Genomic DNA, 20,729 nt, shown 5'->3' on the forward strand with positions numbered 1-20,729 from the left:
ACCAGCTTCTTCCTTCATTAAAACAATTCTTGTTAGCATTTTAAAAAGGGATTAAGGATTACAAAAGTAAAAATTTATATGGAGGACAATTTGAAAGATATAGTAATATTACCAATGCATATACCCTTGGCTCAGGCAATGGTACATCTTAAGTATACATGTGTGAATGACATATCTATAAAGCTATTCATTGTAACAATGCTTATAGTAGAAAATGAACACAACTCAAATATCTACAAATAAGCAATTTTTAAAAGATGATGAGATAGAATCATCTTTAAGATATATGAAGTTAACCAGGCGCTTCAGTGCACACCTATAATCCCAGCTACTTAGAAGAATTATTTCAAGTTTGAAGCCAATCTGGGCAATTTAGAAAGACCTTGTCTTATAATTAAAAGTTTTAAGGGGCTGGGGCCGCAGCTCAGTGGTAGAGCGCCTGCCTTGCATGTGTGAGGCCCTGGGTTCGATCCTCAGCACTACATAAAAATAAATAAAGATATTTTTTAAAAAAAATTTTTTTTAAGTACTGGGGATGCAGCTCAATGGTAGAGTACCCCGGGGTTCAATCCCCAGTACTGAAAAGGAAAAAAAAGATATACAGTTAGAAGGCCAGGAACAGAATAGTGTATATATCATATCATCAAAGGATGTGTGCATTCATGTTTGGGGAGACAAGATTGAAGTGTATGCAGAGACTGTCTGGAAGGATACTTAAGAAACTGATGACATTTATTGGCTCAAGAAAGAAACTGAGGTCTGGCGTGTAAACCAGGCGGAGCGGCTGCGGCAGCGACAGGACCGCCATGGCGCCCAGAGCAGCGACCCGGAGGGAGCGCGGGGCGACGCTGGCTACGGGAAGCCGGTGACAGCGTGAGAGGTTCGCAGAGTACTCAATTTTGACAAGTTTGCATCATGCGTGAATATAAGCTAGTCGTTCTTGGCTCAGGAGGGGTTGGAAAATCTGCTCTGACTGTACAATTTGTTCAAGGAATTTTTGTTGAAAAATATGATCCTACGATAGAAGATTCTTATAGAAAGCAAGTTGAAGTAGATGCACAACAATGTATGCTTGAAATCTTGGATACTGCAGGAACGGAACAATTTACAGCAATGAGGGATTTGTACATGAAAAATGGACAAGGCTTTGCTTTAGTTTATTCCATCACTGCACAGTCCACCTTTAATGATTTACAAGATCTGAGAGAACAGATTCTTCGAGTTAAAGACACTGATGATGTTCCCATGATTCTGGTTGGTAATAACTTGGAAGATGAAAGAGTTGTAGGAAAGGAACAAGGTCAAAATCTATCAAGACAGTGGAACAACTGTGCATTCTTAGAATCTTCTGCAAAATCAAAAATAAATGTTAATGAGATCTTTTATGACCTAGTGCGGCAAATTAACAGAAAAACTCCAGTGCCTGGGAAGGCCCGAAAAAAGTCATCGAGTCAGCTGCTTTAATATATTGAATGCATTGTAGCTCTGAGCCAGGTCTGAAGAACTGTTGCCCAATTCAACAGTGCCCGCATTCCAACTTTGTTAAACCTACCAACATCTTATATGGACTTTCCTGTGGTGGTACCCTTTAAGAGGCGGATGAAAGCTACTATATCAGTTTGCACATTCTAATCACTTTTCAGTATCACAAGAGAGATTTTTACTTATATAATAGTCCTAGAGTATGCAGCTGGTAAAACCAGAGGCTACATCCAGTATTACTGCTAAGAGACATTCTTCATCCACCAATGTTGTACATGTATGAAAATGGTGTACTGTATACTTTAACACACCCCATACTTTGTATTGGAGAGTACAATAATGTAAATCCTGAAAGCACCACTATTTTAGCATAATAAAAGAAAGTCCAAAGAGCTCCTATATAGACTACTCCAGATAAACTTTGCTTCTTTGATACTTGTAGTTTATTGTAATTTTTTTAAAATCCAAGGTCATTATCATTGTATTGTATAAAATAAGCGCTTTGATTAACACAGCTATATAGTTTTTTTTTAATTTTTCAAAAACCTGTGGAGACAGTGATCTTGTCTTTAAAATATAGTCCTTTCAGTATGATGTCTTAGATTAAAGACGTTGCCTTTAATATCTGTTGGGAAGGAAATGTCCAGACTTTTCAAATCTCCTTATTATGTGTTTCCCTTTTTTGTTTACATAGGGAACAATGTTTGTAGTTGTGTGTACAGTGGGGGTCTACAACAAGAAGTGTATATTTTCAACAATTTTTTAATGATTTAACAATTTTTGTAAATCATTTTCAGGCTTCTGCAGCTGTAGATTCTCACTGTGAATCCCTTGCTTGCTCATGCATAAGTGTATTTGCAATACCAAATATACAGGTTTAGTATTTTTGCCTGTTAGTGATTGTTTCACATGTGTAACGTTTTGGTTGAGATGTTAAATGGTGGATGAGTACTGTGGATGTGAATGTGGGAAGTAATTTTAATCATGTATAATTGGTCACAAGGCCTAATTTGCAGTAACTATTGCTGTTTTATTTAACAATGCCTTGTTGCTTTGTATGCATTAACGTTTGGGTGTAAAGATTGTGTGTCTATCCAACAGGGAGCCACAGTATTTAAATTGACCAACCTAATGTTACAACTACTTTGAGGTGGCCAAATGTAAACTAAAAGCCTTAATTAAAGTGGTGCAATTTTGTATAACTTAGCATCAGTAGTTCAATAAATTTGGATTGCCATGCAAAAAAAAAAAAAAAAAAAGAAAGAAAGAAACTGAGTAGGGGAACATGGAAAGAGAAACTTATTACCGGGTACACTTTTGCAGTTTTTTTTTTTTTCAACTTTTGAATGATGTGAAAAGATTACTTAATAAAAATTTGATTAACTGCACAGAAAGGAATTACATATTACCACAAGTTTAAAAACTGGAATGCATACTTGGTAAACTAACTGTAGCATGAGCATTATTTTGTAGTTGTTCTGGGAAATATATGTAAATCTCTGAAATAGTTCTTTCATTTCTAAAACCTAGATTAACCCATAAAGCCAAGACAAATTCATGTGTCAGGCAAATGACTTTCAGCAAAACCCTAGTGATTTTTGAACCAACCTTAGTACTACCACTAAATTTGAAAAAAAAATCCAATTTTTTTAGAAAACCTGAAATATAGAAATGTAAAAGCTTTCATATATTTCTCAAAATTCTGGAAGCCATTACTACCTATCTATACCAGAATTTACCAGAAGATGGGGCATCAAACTTAATGACAAAAAGATGTGTTTGGCTTTCTACACATTTGGTATCACAGATTTTATGCTGTTCCGCAAAAACACAGGGAGGAGGAGGAGGGTTCCAAGTGTTCCACTGTCTGGTAAGCTGATTGTTAGCACGTGTTCCTGAGGTCATTTCCAAGATGCAGCTTTCTAGAACACTTTCCAGAAGTTTAGTGGGGACCTACAGACATCCCCAAACTGTGTTTTTCCTTCTATATGCAGAGCCACAAAAACAGGGGTGGGGTTATTTTATATGTCAATTCTAGAGGAAGGATCTATGGCCTCTTCTACCACCTCTGCTCTAGATAATCTATAGCTGAAGTGCTTCATGTTCCTTCTGGGGGTGAATCAATCAAGAGGAAATGTTACCTGCTTCCACACATTTCTCATCAATCCTCATGTCATCTTCTATAAAAGAGCATAGAAAGGAAAGAGAATTAATAATATGTCAGCATTAAAAACAGCGTTCTCCATGTAGAGACTGTGTCAACAAAACTGAGACCACCTTACAATGTTGTTTGTGGAACTATCACATATTTGGTGAGATAAAATGGACTCTACTGTATTAGATGAAAATGTGTAATGTAGAAGGCAAAATACATAAAATGTTATATTGGAGCATTGGATTGTCAGTGCTGAGAAAATCAGTTATCTCAAAGCCATAAATGGGGGAAATAAACCATATAGAATAAGATTCATTGAGATAGTTCATGAAAATGTCAGGTACATGGTAAGTGCTCAATAAATGGAAGCTGATTTTACCTTTAGCTGACGAATATATAAGAGAATAAAAGAATGAAACTTAAAAACCACTTATGGGATGAGATACACATCATTACCCTAGGTACATGTATGACTGCATATATGGTGCGATGCTATTTCGTGTACAACCAGAGAAATGAAAAGTTGTGCTGCAATTGTGTACAATGAATCAAAATGCATTCTGCTGTTACATATACCTAATTAAAATTAATTATTTTTTAAAAACACTTATCCTAACACTCAAAGCCTTCATCATGAGACCCCAGTTAGAAGGTCCATATCTCCCCTTACATCTCTTGTATCACTGTTAGAGCTCACCACATGGGTCTTTCTGTTGTGCCTTAGTGTATGTTGTTTTTTCCCTGTGCCTATGGCACATCAAGGCCCACCTCAAACAATGATTAAAATAAATACCCTTCTCTAAACCTCTTCAGCATGTTCTTCCAACTACCTTGAACTTGGACTACTATATATCTCTTCTTTTGTAATGTAACCATTTGAGTGTTTGTTTTACTTATTCTCCTAGAATGTTCCCTGAAAGCAGGCACTATCTAGTTTTCACATACTCTACAGAGCTCAGAACAATGCCTTGCACATAGTAGCTATAAGATTAATTATTCATTAATTTGAATTTACTTTTGAAGATTAAAATAGTTGATTTAAAAATGCCTCCTGAGAATTTTTTTTTTCTTTCAGCATTGTACATCTTGTGCCTAGCATAGTGCCCAGCACTTCCCAGATGCTCAAAACAAATAGTGGCTTAATGAGTCTTATACATGTCACCAAAATTCAAAGTCTAAGCAACAATCTATAATATTATAAAGTAACACTTATCACCACTGCCTTAAAAACTATATCATTCATTATTGTTTTTAAATAAAATATGAAACATGATAAATTTTAAGAAGTAATATTCTCATGGAGACTAGCACAGATAAACAAGTGACACAGCTGAGATATTTAGCCCAGGTACATGGTAAGTGCTCAATAAATGGTAGCTGATTTTACCTTTAGCTGACACATATATAAGAGAATTAAAGAATGAAACTTAAAAACCACTTATGGGATGAGATAGATATCATTACCCTAGGTACATGTATGACTGCATCTTATCATTCAGATAAGATGGAAGCTTTTATTCATTTAGAGATTACTTTCCAGATTAGCCATTTATATTAACAGGTCATAGCTAAAGTGTTTTTTTGAAAGCAAATAAAAACTATAATTGTCATTCCTATTTTACAACATAGGTACAGAGGCCAGAAATGATTCTCCAATGATCACACAAGGACCCCTGAGGCTCTTTTGACATGTGACTCTGGAATCTAGGATAGGGGAACTGCTTTTATTCTCCCAAATCAGCAATTCTACATTACTAGCTAAGGTGGGTGCTACAGAATGAATTAGTTCCCACTGTGTTCATAGGTTGAAGCACCAGCCCTCAACATGATTGTATTTAGAGATAGGGTCTTTTAGAGATAATTAAGGTAAAATGAAGTCCTTGGGATGGAGCTTAATGCCAAAAGGACTTAGAAGCAGATGAAGAGACAATAGATATCTATCTTCCCAAGTATGTACTTAAGAAAGGCCACATGAATACACAGTAACCAGGTGGCTGTCTACAAGCCAGGAAGAGAGGCGACAACAAAACAAACTTGATCTTGAACTTCCAGCTTCCTGAACTAGAAAATAAATGTCTGTGTATCTCATTAGGCGGCCCACTCTAAGACAGCCCACCCACTGAGTGTCAACCCCTCCCCAAGTGCCAGAGCCAGACTGCCCTTCACAGCGCTGCCCTTGACGTGGCCTTGGATACACAAACCTAAGCGAACCCTGGACTTGACTCTCTTCCACCTCCTCTGGTTCCCTGCCTGTGTCATATACAACTCCTGTCCTTGGAGGACCCAGGCTGGAGCCTATGCTGAGAGATCAATTCTCAAAAGTCCCTCTCAGGAGTTCTCAGGTCTCTTGTTTGTGCATGTACATGTGCATTTGTGACATCATAGTGCATTATCTGGATGGTTGGACATGGACAAACGGAAGAGGTAGTCACTGAAGGTTCTACTTGCCCCCGATACAGGGCCATTCAGATAAGATGGAAGCTACATTGTTTGCAACTTCTGACAAACGTTATTGGGGCTTTTCTGAACCTCAATCTTTTCATCCATAAGATGGTGAAAATAATTGCAATCTCCCTGCAGTGTTTTTTTTTCTTTCCCCTTTTTTAATTTGTACATTATAGTTGTACACAATGATGAGATTTTTTGCTACACATTCATACATACAAGATAATATAATTTGGCCACTATCACTCCCCAGCACTTCCCCCCCCCATCCTTCCCTCCTCTCACCACCTGGTCCCTTTAATCTACTGCTCGCCTTTGATTTTCATGAGATCCACACCCCCCTTTCTTTTCCTTTTGCCTCTATAGCTCCCACATATGACAAAAAAACACACAACCTTTGACCTTCTGAGTTTGGTTTATTTTGCTTAACATAATGGTCTCAAGTTCCATCTATTTTCCTGCAAATGACATAATTTCATTTTTCTTTATGGCTGAATAAAACTCTATTTTGTATATATTCCACATTTTCTTTATCCATTCATCTGTTGATGGACACCTAGGCTGATTCCATAGTTTGGCTATTGTGAATTGTACTGCTATAAACATGGGTAGCATGTATCACTGTAATAAGATAATTTTAATTCTGTAAGGTAAATACCAAGAAGTGGTATTGCTGGGTCATATGGTGGTTCCTTGCCTAGTCTTTTGAGGCACTTCCATACTGACTTCCACAGGGGTTGTACTAATTTACAGTCCCACCAACAGTGTGAAAGTGTCCCCTTTTCTCTACATCCTCTCTACCATTTCTTATAGTTTGCATTTTTTTTAAACTTCAGAATTTATTTGAACAGGAAACCTATAGATTTAAACAAGAGGGGGAATGGAAGGCAAAAACCAGCATCTCCAGGAAAACAGCCCAAACCTGTTGTGCCCTCCCAAATAGTAAAACAGGTATAAGGAGCCCAAAGACCATATGCCTACCCGATGAGGCTCTGCACACACTTTAGACTACCGAACTCTAAGCTTCATTGTACAAATCACACTTGAAACGTGTATCAAAATCACCAGCCAAAACAGCTTTTCAAAGCTGAAGGCTCAAAGCCCAAGTTTAGATACCATCACGGTGTGGAATATCTGCAATCTTGTGTCCCTGTGGGAGGAAGAGCAGCATCCACCAAGTGGTGCCTCTGAACTTGGGCCACTGACCACAGAAACCACCCCAGGAAGGCTATGATAGGTGCTGAGTGACAGCAAAAAGGCACATGTCCCTGTTCACGTTGTTCATTCCTGGGTGGTTGTAAGTGTTCTTTCTACTTACCTAATCAAGATAATCAACTGAACTTATCAATGTTCTGGGATGAAAATGGAAGAGCACTTATTACAGAACTTTTGTTTTCATGTTTGGTAATATAAAAACTCACTGGATTTTATAAAAATTTCTTCCAACAGATTACTGAATCTACAAAACACTGCGAATTTCCCCAAGAAGGACTGCACATAAACCACAAATGCAACTCATGGACAAGAGCTGCTCTTATTGCGGGTGGCCAATAACACTGTTTTAGGTCATGAAATTAATATCTCATGATAAATATGCTGAGTGAAGACGGCATAGTTTGGGGCACAATTGCACATTCAGATGAAGCACTGCTGATCAGGGCACACCGGAGCTGGGAACATCCAGAGGTCCTTTATGACTTCTCCTCCTCATCTTTAATTTCGGAAATTCTGTCTATGGCTTTCAGGATTTCAGCAACAAAATTCAACGTTTCAGCTCCAGAAACCAGCTGCTTTATGGAGGCATGTGCACCGTTCATGACAACACGGAGATTCTGTAAGGCCATGTCAGTGTTCTGCTTTACCACCGTCAGGCTGGCACCCTGGCCCGACCTCAGGGCATCATTCTCGCGCTTAAAGTTGGAGACCTGTGCCTGGAGCAAGTTTATTTCCTGTTTCAGCATTATGACGTGATTTTCTGCCTTTACAGCTCGTTTCATCATCAGCTCCAGGTTCTGCTCCACCTGCTGGACCACTGACTCCAGGTCATGGTAGTCACTCACCTCCTTGATCCTCTTTGCCTCTAGCTCCCGCTCAAGCGTCCTTATCATTTCTGTTTGAGTATCGGAGAAGCTCTGAACCTCATTCAGCTTTCTTCTTAGCTTAGAATTTTCCTCTTTCAGGGTTTCATAACTTATCTGCAGCGTGCGCAGGTGTCTGTCACCCAGAGACTCCCCAAGAGGTGTAAACTCTGCACCAGGACTCGCCGCACAGGGTGCTGTGCCGGCCAAGGCCCTGCAGGAGAGCGTCTTCTCCACGGCAGATGGCAAATAGGCCCCATTCCACCGCCTGTTTTCGTCTTTCGCCTCCTCATCCAGGATGTTGCCAGGCCCTGTGGGGCCTTCAAAAAATGGCTGCTGATATTCCAGGCCGTACGCCACAGCCGGGTGGGTGGGAGCGCTGTGGTCCAGTCCCAGTGAGTGCCTCGAGGCTTCCTTTGGATGAATTCTGCTGTTGGTCATGTCCTCTTTCGTTAGACCAAGGTTCTTGGTTTTCAGAAACTCTTTAAAGGAGAATGGATTTGCCTCTTCAAGGTCTTCCAGTTTGTCATTATCGGGAACAACGAGGCTTCGGGCCCGGGACATCGGTGTGGCACCCAGGCGGCGCGCGTAGCCCGACATCATGGCAGTGGCGTGGCCGGGCCTCGGCCTCACAGCCGGCCACCGCGTCGCAGCCACCGCTCTCATCCTCTGGCCGCCGCTCCCATCCTCTGGCCGCTGCTTCCCGTAGTTTGCCTTCTTGATAACTGCCATTCTGACGGTGTGCGATGAAAGCTCAGTAGAGGTGTTTTTTTTTTTTTTTTAATTTTTTTTTTTTACTTGTAGTTGGACACAATACCTTTATTTTATTTATTTTTATTCGGTGCTGAGGATGGAGCACAGAGTCTCACACGTGCCAGGCGAGCGCTCCACCGCTCAGCCCAAGCCCCACGCCCCCAGTATAGTTTTTATTTGCATTTACCTAATTACTAATGGTATTGAACATTTTTCATCTATCTTTGGCCATTTGTATTTCTTCTTTTGAGAAATGAGAGTGTCTGTTTAATTCATCTGCCCATTTATTAACTAGGTTACTTGGTTTTTTTGTTAAGTTTTTTTAGAGTTCTTTATATATTCTGGATATTCATCCTCTGTCAGAAGAGTAGCTAGTAGTGATAATCTCCCTTTCCCTGCAGTGTCTTTTTTATAAAATGCATCAAAAGCAGTTGAAATAAGATATCTGATCAGTTTCACAACTCATTGGGTTCTTATTATGTGCTGTGTTAGACTCAGAGTTGTGTATAAATGTTACTTTTCTTTCCTTGATTCTTTTCAGTGTTAGGATAGTTATGCTTTGAATTCTAGCACACTAATGGGTACATAGGAAGTTTTAAAAAATACCTGAACTGAATTGAAGTGAATTTTTAAAACTAGAAGAAATTTCTAGGAGACTTTGAATATAAGATCTTCCTGCCCTGAATGTTATTTCTTACCTTCTTCCATAGAAATCACTGGTATGTTCAAATGATGGAAGCAGGAGGAGAAAAAGGGAACACAATGGTTTATGCTCTCATTTCTCAGATTAATTTACACTAAGAAAAGCAAAGTGCCAATATTATTGTAATTGATCTTCGAGAAATTTAGTGGAAATTCAATAACAAATGATAAATGACTATATTTGGGAGAAGCTCCCTGCTTCTGGCAGCTCCCATCCTCTTTCAACCCAATTAGCTGTATGAAAATCACACAGTTGACTCATTTCTGAATTAATGCTCTTACACTTCAGTGTATTTTAGGAACTAAAATCTTGAATGGAAGGAAGGAATAAAGGAAGAAAAAAAAGAAAAGTAGCTGGGAAGGAAGAAGGAGGGAGTAGGAAGGGAGGGAAAGAAAGGCAGATGACAACAAACACTTTTCAGTAAAACAATAATCTGTAAACTACCAAAGGCTAGGAATTTTTCAAAACCTCTGAGTCAATTGACTATACCTCTTCAATTAGTAGCTTGTTCCTGAGATCTGCCCCTCCCCCCCACCTCCACCATGGGAAGATTTAAGCAGAACTTAAAAGATGTAAAATAATATTTATTATAGTATCATCTACAACAGCTAAAAAGAAATGATCTAGTAGTTTCAAAAGTGATCATGCTCCATCAGAAACATGCCCTGTGAGAGATGTCTCTTTAAGTTAGTGGCTGCAGACCTGGTTTCTGTACTCAGGAATGTGTGAAGATACTAAGAGGCTGATGTAAACTACTTTCAGTATAATTAAAAGTCTACTATAAATCACACTTAGGCTACAGGAGCAAATGACGTGCCAACCCGACACACAAGTTATCAGATACTGTCTGGAAAGTCTAATTAACATCTCCCTGTGCCTTTGGTGATTGAAATAGGTAAGTGAATAAAGAATTTTTTCAATCTAGGTTGGTTTAAGAGGGGGAACAAAGGTTTTTCAGGGACTGGGGATATAGCTTACTGGCAGAGCACTTGCCTGGCATGTGTGGGGCCTGAATTTGATCCCTAACACTGCCCTCTGTGGGGTGCAGCTGGCCTCTGTCCTGGTCCTAAGAATGGCCTCCCACTCCCATGGCCCCCTTTATTAAGACCATAAGTAGTTCCCAAGCATTTGCCACCATGGATCCCTTCACTAACCACTCCCCTATTATTTGAATAATATTGTCTAACAATCAAACTGCATTTGTTAAGAATAATTTGGCCTCCTATTTAGTCATCTAAAGAACATGTGACCATCAACCAAGGAGATTATTTGGAGTGGTGGAGACATTTAGAGGTCCTCTCTTGGGCAGGAAGCCCCCCCTGACAGAGGGAGCAGGCTTCCCTGTGCACCTGTTGTGTCTGAGGTGGTTTCACTCACATGCAGTTGATTTGAGACAGGTGTGAGGCTGGTATGGCTGAGACCACCAGAATTCCCGTTGCTTCCTATGCAAAAAAAGAAAGCAGAGACTTGCTGAGTCAGGTAGTGTCTGTTTCCTCACCCTGGCTAATGACTGCACCGGACATGGATGTGAGCAGAGATGCCACAGTGGGCTCTTGTGGGGGACTCCAGCATGCCACTGTGCATGGCCCCTTCCACTGCACCTGGAATGCAGTGTGTCCTTGTCCTCAAAGCCATTTCCATATTCATCTCCCTTTTCCTTAAGAGCCCCCACTTTGAACATCATCCCCAATCACTCCTGGTTGCTCCCATGCTCTTCATACTACTCAGTCATAATTCTTGATGGTTTTATTAAACATATAAATGCCCCTCTAACACCCTGGCTTCTCGGGTTCTTGATCTGGTTTTTGCCAATGACCTTCCCTCCTCCTCCCTCAGCCTCTGCCCTCCCACTGTCATAAACTAGACTTGTTCAGTACCAATAGCTAATCTCTCCATAATTTCAATTTCTGGCATCCCTTTACCTACCATCTTTGAAACTCCGATTATCTGTTGACCCTATAGGGACCTAAAATCTATTAATCTTATTTCCTTCTTATGGATCCTCATCTGCTTAATTTCCTCATCTTCCTCCTTAACAATTTAAATGCCATGACCCATCACTTCTCTTAGGTCCTTTTTGGATTTGCAGTTAAATCTAACCCTCTGTCTAATCTGGACCTGCATCCAAGAAGCTGACTGGAAGCACTTCAGGTTTATGACCTTTAATCTTCAGTGGACCCTTAATGCCAATCATACTATATCTATTTTCTTTCCAGCTCTTATTGAAACTTTTCAAGTTTTCTCCTTTCTCCTTCTCAACACCTCCTTACCCACCTTATTCTCAGCTTATGACATTGCTTCTCATTTCACATACTCCCACCACTCCCAATCGTGCCCTTCTTTCCTGTGACTAGCCCTGTGGATGAACTGTCTCTGCTCCTATATCAGGAAAACCCCACTTCTTGTACACTAGAGTGTATCTCCTTCTGCCTGTTCAAGGACCTCAGTAATCCTTTCTCCTGAGACTTAAAAAATTCCCCTCTCACTGGGTTATTCCCATTAATATTATTCATCCCATCTAAAAATTTTCTCACATCATTTCACTTCCCTTTCTAGATATTTCTCCATTGTTCTACTCTGCTTCACCCAAATGTCCCAAAACATTTTCCATGCTTATTATCATCCGTTTCTTCAAATACCTTTCTTACAAGGATTTTGGTCCCATCCCTCCACTAAAATTGCTGTATCAAGATCACCCATGACCTCCACACATTGCCAAATTTAATAGTCAATTCTCAGATCTCTCTGCCACAATTGACAGATATAACTGATCAGGACACAGTATGGTCAGGACTTTTGCCCTTCTCAATCTCCTTTGCTTGTTCCTTTTCTTCTTCTTGATCTTTAACACTGGCTGAGCCTTGGACCTCATCTTTCTATATTTACTCACTCCCTAAGTGATTTCATCAAATCTCACAGTGATGGATTGAGATTCAGTAGCTGAGGGCTCAGCTCAGCCTTGAAAGATTAATACTTTTTATCTTAGTTAAGGCTTCTTTAATGAAATACCATAAACTGAATAGTTTACAAACAATAGAAATTTATTTTATCACAGTTCTGGAGTCTGGGAGATCTGGTTTTCAAGCTACCAGCAGATGTGGTATCTAGTGAGGGCATCTTTGAGCTGTCCCTTACTTGGCAGAAGGGGGTAAACAAGCCTCTTCCCTTGGTTCTTTATAAGGACAGTAATCCCATTCATAAGAGGTTGACCTTCATGACCCAGTCATCTCCTAAAAGTCCCACTTCTTCATATTATTGCCTTGGGGATTCAGTTTCAATACATGAATGGAGATGAGGGCAAAAATATTCAGACCATAGCACTTCTTAAGTTTAATTTAGTTTCACAAACACTTTTCTCTCTTTTTCATCTGATTATTCTGGTCCCTTTAATATTTACAATGCTTAGAGCACATCAATAAATTGGCATTTGGATTTATAAGCCAAGTGTGTGTTTGTCCACTGCTTGATTCCCTTCATTTCGTGTTAATTTCACTAACAGAAACTTGCTGTCCCAGGCCTTTCCGGAGGGCCCAGTCCTGAATACAGGAGAATGACCTTACCTCTTCAGAAGGTGGTTAGAAGGGATTAGCCCAGCACAGGTAGAAAGGTCTGAGATTTTCCGGGCCTGCCACCAGAGGGCATCATTCTGGTCCACAATCTGGAGGATGTCGCCCTTCTGGAAAGGCAATCCAGCATCCATGCAGGGGATGGAAGGATCCTCCTGTGGCCAGTAATCCGTCATGGCACGAACATAAATCTGATGGCAAGTGCATGGTGTCATCAGAAGAGCCTTTGTCCTTGGGCTGGTAAGACTTAAAATCATTGCTCCCCTTCTTCCATGAACTGGTCATATCTTTCCTCTCTCACCAAAAAAGAGAATTTGCTTCCTGAACTAAGTACCATGAAAAAAAAAAAAAAAAGCATCTGGGGTAATAGCTCTGAAATGTTTATGTTCAATTTTTCAGAATTTTCAATGTCACTTCATGACTTTGTGGCACCCTATCTCCCTTTATTGTGCTCCTTTACTCATTTGCCTCCTCGTTCATCAGTATTGAAAAATATCCAGCACAGTATCGAACACATGTTAAAACAGCATTGAGGATAGGAGCATGATACATCATGTTGGATCATGTCATTATTTTGGGACTCACTGTGTGCAAAACTAAAGGTTCAGTCAGCTCTTACCATCTTCTGACTATTCACAGGAGGGTCAGAAACCGGAACCACCTTGAACATGATTGTGCTGCGAGACATGGCCTAGAAAATGACATGGAGGAGAAGTCACGGAGTCAGCAAGGTTGCTGGGGTTTGGCAGATGCAGTCACAGCTGAATGTGTCCAGGACTAATGGTGACATCCCCCATAGTAACTTTTACAGGGCTCAGAGCTGTTTCCACCCAGGAATGGAAAGAAATTAGGAATCAGTGTAGCTCTGTGTCTGCAGGGCTCTGGAGTCACAGGTTGCTAAAATCCACACCCTCTTCCAGGGCCCCTCCATCTTAGTGCTGACAGAAACACCCTACTCTGCAAGGTTTCCTTCCCACAGGCCCTGTCTGACTTTCTGTCCTCATGTCTGTGATTTACAGTACTTCACTCCCTTTGCAGCACCTTATGTGCCACACAGAATGTTGAGGCCGTGTCCTTTTCATATCTTTCCTCCTCTCGGTCTCTAAGCCATCACTGTGAAAGGCTAGAGTTCTCCCAGGCACCCAGTTTGAGAATCACTGGTCTATATAATATATAGTGACAAATCTCAGGCCCCAAAGTTGGGGTATGCATTGGGGAGATTGATGGAACCATGCTGCTTTGGCTAATTAATGCTGGACTGTGATTCAGGGAATGGGCTAAGAGGTGAGAATGGAAACAGGAGAGACCAAAGTCTCATAGATTCAGACTATGAATCCTCAACTTCAAACACCAAGGAAGAGGGGCGGGGCCAAACAAGGATGTCCTCCTCCCTATCTTCTGTCCCATGGTGACTTCTTTCTCCCCTCAAAGCTGCCCTGGAGAAAGGTTAAGCAGATTTCAGCTGCATAAATGTGTTAGGGGAGGGATGGGGTTGCGGCTCAGTGGTAGAGCCCTTGTCTATCCTGTGCAAGTCCCTGGGTTCAATCCGCAGCATTGAAAAAAAAGTGGGGATGGGAGGAGCAAGCTGTGGTTTGCTTAGGCTCAAACTCTCCTGCAAAGCTCACTTTGCCCACCCACGCTCAGTTTCCAATGGAGAAACACAGGTGACAAGAAACCTGAGCTGGGGACCTGATCCTCCCCTAAGGAGAGCTTGGGTAGGAACATTTCCCAGGCAGGGTCAGAATTTCTGGGGGGTAAAGGAGGAAGGTCAATGAACTACATGACAACAGGTAAGATCTGCAGGCCTGGAGACTGGAGGCTGCAGAGAGGAACCCAAGTCCCCACACTACAATGCACACACCACGGGCTCCATGGGCCCAGTGCCTCAGCTCTTCACTAAGTCATGAACAAAAGGACAAAGAGAAGACAGTTACCAGAATATGGATCACTTGCTCAGGGTCTAGTCCCTCAACTGAGACTCCGTTCACTTCCACCAGTTTGTCTCCGGCATATAACAACCCTAGGCAAACAGAAACAAAGAAACATACCAAAAAAAGGAAAAAATGAGGTCACCATCTCTAAAGCTATAAGCAAACTCACTAGCCCAAGCATCCTCTAAACATTCTAAATAAACCGTTTATTCCAACCTATACCACCACAGAGATCTGTGAGCATGCCATCCACCTCTTTTCCAATGCAAATGGTGATATTTTTCTTTCTGCTAATCTGATATAAAATGGAAGGAGAACATTGTAAGAAGTAGCACTAAAATTAAAGATGTTGGGGTCGTGAATAAATGATAAAAGGAAGAGGTGTGTGTTTGAGGGTATTTTCAGAAGAGAAAATGTGGAGAAATTTGGGGGGGGTTCAAGATTATACCTTACCCCTAGAGGTTAGGAAGGACAGGGGAGAGCAGATACAGAGGAAGGTTAGACAACAGGTACCCAAACACAGCTACATAGAGGGAAGCAGCTCCAATGTTCTACAGCACAGTAGGGTGATGATATTTCACAACGATTTATTGTATATTTTATAAAAGACTAGAAGAGAGGAGTTCAAAGTTTTCCAATACAAAGAAATGATAAACCTTTAAGAAGATGGAAATGCGAATTACCCCAATCTGATCAATACACATGTGTACATGAATTGAGTTATCACACTGTACCTTCTTAATATAGTTATTATATATATATATATTTTAATAAAGGAGGGCTAGGGTTATGGCTTGGTGGTAGAATGCTCGCCTAACACATGTGAGGCACTGGGTTCAAACCTCAGCACCACATTAAAAAAAATGAAATAAAGATATTGTGTGTCCACCTACAACTAAAAAATAAATACTTTTTTCTTTAAAAAAAAGGAGCCAGGCATGGTTGCACATGGCTGTAATCCCAGCAGCTTGAGAGGCTAAGGCAGGATGATCGAAGGTTCAAGGCCAGCCTCAGCAACTTAGTGAGGCCCTAAGCAACTTAGTGAGACCTCGTCTCAGGATGAAAAATAAAAAGGGCTGGGGTTGTGGCTCAGTGGTTAAGCACCCCTGGGTTCAATCCCCAGTACAAAAAAAGGAAAAAGGGATTAAACCTTGAGAAATATGAGGTAAAATGGAGGAGCTGTGAGGGAAATGAGCAAAAAGCAGGATGACCTCACAGAAAAGACACTAAGGTCAAGAAAGGTGTCCATGGCAAACGTGATGCAGCAGGAAAAACAAGCCTGAGGATGAAAAGGGGGTCCCAAGGGACTTAGAAACTTGGAACTCCTCAGTATTTGCCAGAAGGATGTTGGGGTGTGAACCACATGTGGGCTCTAGGGAATCCTGGGGCCAGATCCTGAGGCAGCCGGTGAAGAGACACTCAAATCAGAAGCACATTAGTGAAAGGAGGAAAGTGTGCTTACCTGGTAGAAAGAGCAAACCAAAGGCATTTCAAGATGGAAAAGACCTACTATGTCTTTTTGAAAGCAGAAGGGTCAAAAAGTGGGGACTATGAACTCAGGTACTGGAATCCTAACTCAAACTGTATAACCTTGATCAAGCTAGTGACTTCATCTCTGTGACCCTCTGTCTCTTCTTCTGTAAAATGGCATGGTAATGTTAGGCTACCATGAGAATGTAAAGTGAGAGAGCTTTTATATGGTGCCTAGAATGGGAGGGACTCAGTGAAGAAGGGAAGCGAGACTTCCCTGGACTATCTATCTGATCTTTCTGTCTTTGCTACTCTCATGAAACCATGGAAATTACAAAAGCCCTGACCTGTCAGGAGAGAGGGTTCCTTGGAAAAGAGACCACACAATCAAGGCTTTTGAGTAGTCACACTAGAACCCTGCTGCTCTTGCTTACCACTCCTCTCCACCAGCCCGCCATGGATGACCCTGGCCACCAGGATGTCTCCTGTCATCTCGTGGCGCTTGATCGTAGCTCCCTAGAGAGAAAATAAAATGGGGTCCCTCTTTTATCCCACATGGCCACTTTCCTGGTGGCTTCCTTCAATCAACGCAGCTCTGGCCTTTCAGACAAGGGTATGTATACCAACCAGTGAGAGAGGGGCCACACAGTGTCCCATAACCTGCCAGTGACACCAGACTATCAGCAAAGGACAGACCATTCAGCCTTGGCCTCATGACGTCAACTTACAATCATACAGATGTAAAAGAATATTTAGATCCTTCCAAAGATAAAGTTCCCATGATAACCCAATTGTAACGACTGCTCCTAGAACATCAAATTAATGCCCTACTTGGTTTCCCATTAATAAAGGATAAAATTTAGGCAAGTACATTGGAACTGAGTGAAATATAAACACATCAGAAAACCAAACAATAAAATAAAAAATATATATTTCTGATTTCTCACAAAATAAGTCTTGTCTTGTAAGACTTGTCTTACTTTTCCAAAAGGAAAAAAACACTAAGCAGAAATCATTCCATAACAAACACTTTATAACATGCCATGTGTTTAAAATCACAGACAAAAATCAGACAGCTCACTGCACCATCACTGTCACCTGTGCATGACCCAGGGTGGGGTCGCATTGCCCAAAATAACTCTGGAATAATCCTTAAGGAAAAGATGTCATGACTTCCTTACCAGGGGCTGCTGGTTTTTCACCAAGCAAACAATCCTCATGGCTTCCTCGCTCTCAGGGATATTGTCAGGCAGTGGGGGAAGAAGGGGCTCAAAATCTTTCTGAGCTACCGTGTCATGGGCACTGAGCAAGGCCTGGGAACAGGGAAGAAAAAGTGAACAAATGTCACTCATGGGTCACGTGCATCTAGAAGATGATGACTCCACACCACACGAGACGTACACCAACTATGCATGCCAGGCATAGTTCTAAGCAATGTCAGTCTTCATGTGAGGCAGGATCACTTACTGCCTTCTATTTAAAGATAAGGAAACAAGCCACAGAGGGGTTAAGCAATGTTGAATATTCCCCCATTTTTGCTAAAATGTGTTATTCCACAATATTCTGATTTCTGGGAAGCCCAAGTAATCCAAAGTGCTCCTATGAAGTTTTGGCCTCCAAAACAATTTCTATAATATTTTGTATAATGAAGGCAGAATGAGGACAGTAATCAAAACATCTAGCTACTTCAACTTATCAGTAACATCCAAGGGCCCATGTGGAACAGAATAGGAAAATTAGTTCTTGTTTTACGGTGTGATGAGAGTTCCTTCTAATGGCCACTCAAACTTTCAACTGACCAGGTGGGAGGCTATTGGCATTCTTCAGCCTGCCTGACACTGGACACGCTATAGTTAGAACTCAAAGGAAAGTTGTCCATATAGGCTGTGGTGTTGAAGATATGTGATAACCAGTTATCTTGTGAACCCTGAATTCCATGACTCCAAATTCAGTCCTTCTCTTAAAGTTCCAATGTATTGATAAAATGATCTCAAAATCCATAAATCCTAAGAGAAGATTTCTTTTATGCAATCAAATGTTCATCATATAGCAACTCACAGGGGTTAATCATCATTACACTGTATATTCCAAATACCTTCACACACTAAATCCAAAATTTAAATTATTTTCAAGTTGGGAAGAAAGTGTGGAGGTTAGCTAGAAGCTCCCCTGATTTCCCCTTAGAATTTTCCAGGGATGATTGTTTTGTAGGGGAAACAAGACACCATGGAAAATTCTGGAAGCCTTGTCATAAAAATAACAGGTCTGGCTCCATGATTGGCAATACTGAATCCCACAACTTCAAGGTACAATCTGTTGGTCGCTCATGTACAGTAACAGAACATCCATTCAGAGAGCACATTTTCTACTCCATGTACTCATTCTTTCCAGTTTTGAATGTGTGCCAGTTGCCATACCTTATCTATTTTAGCAAGTACTTGCCTTATAGTGTGGAGCCTGAAGGAGCTTTCTCAGCTCCTGGACCTCAGGAGAATTAGGGACATCACGTAACAGCTCTATTACCTGGTTCATGGAAAAGCACAAGTTATAAATTCTTAAAAACTTTCACCACCTAGTCAATTCCACCCAGTCTAGATAACAGCTACACTGACTAACATGAAATTGACCTAAGAAAAGCTGTTATTAGAGCCTCCTTTTTCATCTTTAAAATCAGAGCCTAGCAGCCCTTCCTTAGTCATTAAACTTCACTAGAGCAGGTAATTCAAAATTGGGGGTGGATCTAAACCCCAATCCCAGGCCTGGCACATTATAGCACTGGAGGAAGAACATATGGATTTTCTAATAGCACGTGGACCAAGACAAGAGCCCTCTAGTGGTTCTAAAGTCACTGTTTGCCAATGTCAATGCTTCAAGGGCAGATGAAGCTGCATTTAGGTGAACAGAAGAACTTGGGAAGTTCAACCCATGGAGTTCTCCACTCTTCAAACAGAAAATGGGAATATTAATTTATATTTCAGGGTAAACTATTTGATAGTAATTTTCATGATTGTTGTAATATAAAAATGCTAAACAAAATTGATTCTGATATCTTTGCTGCAGTTTAAATGCAGAACTGCTTTTAGAGGACACAAGCTCTTTCAAGACTTTAGTCAGCCCCATGAATCTTTGGCAGTCAGACATTGTACATACAGACAAATGAAAACAAGTGGCTTACAAAACTTTATCCCCTTTCAGTAGGACTACAACTGAATGAAATATCATGAGTGTATTTTTTTGTTAACAAATGAGGAAAATTTGAGTTGTTAATTATTGGAATTGAAGGTATAGTTTTTAAATTTTTTCTACATATTTTAATATAATTTGGACAATAATAATAACAGGGATTTCACTTATTTATCCATTCCACAAATATTTTTGGATACCGTTTTAGGTGATGTGAAAATAGTGGTAAAGAGGTGGACAAAAATCCCCATTCTCATGGAGTTTATATACTAGTGAGGAGAAATGGTCTCTCCTTCCCCCCATACACACACACACACACACACACATACACACACACACACACACATATACACAAATACATGTGTAAAATAAATAATTTTGTTTGGTGATGAGAAGAGTTAAGAACAACAACAACAACAAAAAAAAAAAACCAGGGAAATTGGCTAGGAGATGCTAGGAGGAGGGCATGCAGATGTAGGAAGATTATCAGGAAAAGTGTCACTGAGAAGTGGTATTTGAGTGGAGATGAGTGATCAAATCATGGTAGATGGACCAAAGCATGACTGAAACAGGGAAAAGCAAGTGTCTGATTAATTCAAACCTCCACAAGGGGCCAATATGGCTGGAGCAGAGCGAGCAGGTGGGGAATAGTAAACTCAGAGTCAAAAGCCCATGGCAGCTCAATTATATTCAGCTATGTAAGAACTTTGGCATTTGAGATGGGAAGTCATGAGGATTTGAGCAGAGAGGTGATTAAAGAGGAAATTAAAGAGGTGATTCAAGAGCAACCAAAGAGCTGCTGTGTGGGGAACAGGCTACAGGGGGCAAGGGTAGAGCCAGGGAAAGAGGTAGGAAGCTACACTGCAGTTATCACAGCTTATATTAGGTGGCACAGGGGTGATGAGATTCCAGATGTTTTTTGAAAGTAGAGCTGATAAAATTTGCCAGCAGATTGGGAATGAG

At 40.8% G+C, this 20,729-nt stretch overlaps 1 protein-coding gene and 2 pseudogenes across 2 annotated transcripts in view; 1 reads left to right on the forward strand and 2 right to left on the reverse strand.

The window, feature by feature from the left end:
• Mpp4 (MAGUK p55 scaffold protein 4) overlaps nucleotides 1-20,729 on the reverse strand; it is a 43,447-nt gene that overhangs the window by 17,532 nt on the left and 5,186 nt on the right. Inside the window, exons 4-12 of one of the 2 annotated variants that reach the window (XM_026405337.2) lie at nucleotides 19,026-19,106; nucleotides 17,765-17,896; nucleotides 17,018-17,099; nucleotides 15,117-15,202; nucleotides 13,802-13,873; nucleotides 13,177-13,373; nucleotides 10,994-11,058; nucleotides 9,612-9,629; nucleotides 3,624-3,662 (exon numbers count right to left, since the gene is read on the reverse strand). In XM_026405337.2, coding sequence (XP_026261122.2) covers nucleotides 3,624-3,662; nucleotides 9,612-9,629; nucleotides 10,994-11,058; nucleotides 13,177-13,373; nucleotides 13,802-13,873; nucleotides 15,117-15,202; nucleotides 17,018-17,099; nucleotides 17,765-17,896; nucleotides 19,026-19,106 — 772 coding nt within the window. The remainder of the gene's footprint in view (nucleotides 1-3,623; nucleotides 3,663-9,611; nucleotides 9,630-10,993; nucleotides 11,059-13,176; nucleotides 13,374-13,801; nucleotides 13,874-15,116; nucleotides 15,203-17,017; nucleotides 17,100-17,764; nucleotides 17,897-19,025; nucleotides 19,107-20,729) is intronic. The other variant, XM_077799244.1, reaches the window with a different exon arrangement.
• LOC113194300 (ras-related protein Rap-1b pseudogene) lies at nucleotides 803-2,716 on the forward strand (annotated as a pseudogene).
• LOC113194299 (endosome-associated-trafficking regulator 1 pseudogene) lies at nucleotides 7,774-8,760 on the reverse strand (annotated as a pseudogene).

This window comes from Urocitellus parryii, chromosome 1, assembly GCF_045843805.1.
Source record: "Urocitellus parryii isolate mUroPar1 chromosome 1, mUroPar1.hap1, whole genome shotgun sequence".
Taxonomy (NCBI): Eukaryota; Metazoa; Chordata; class Mammalia; order Rodentia; family Sciuridae; genus Urocitellus; species Urocitellus parryii.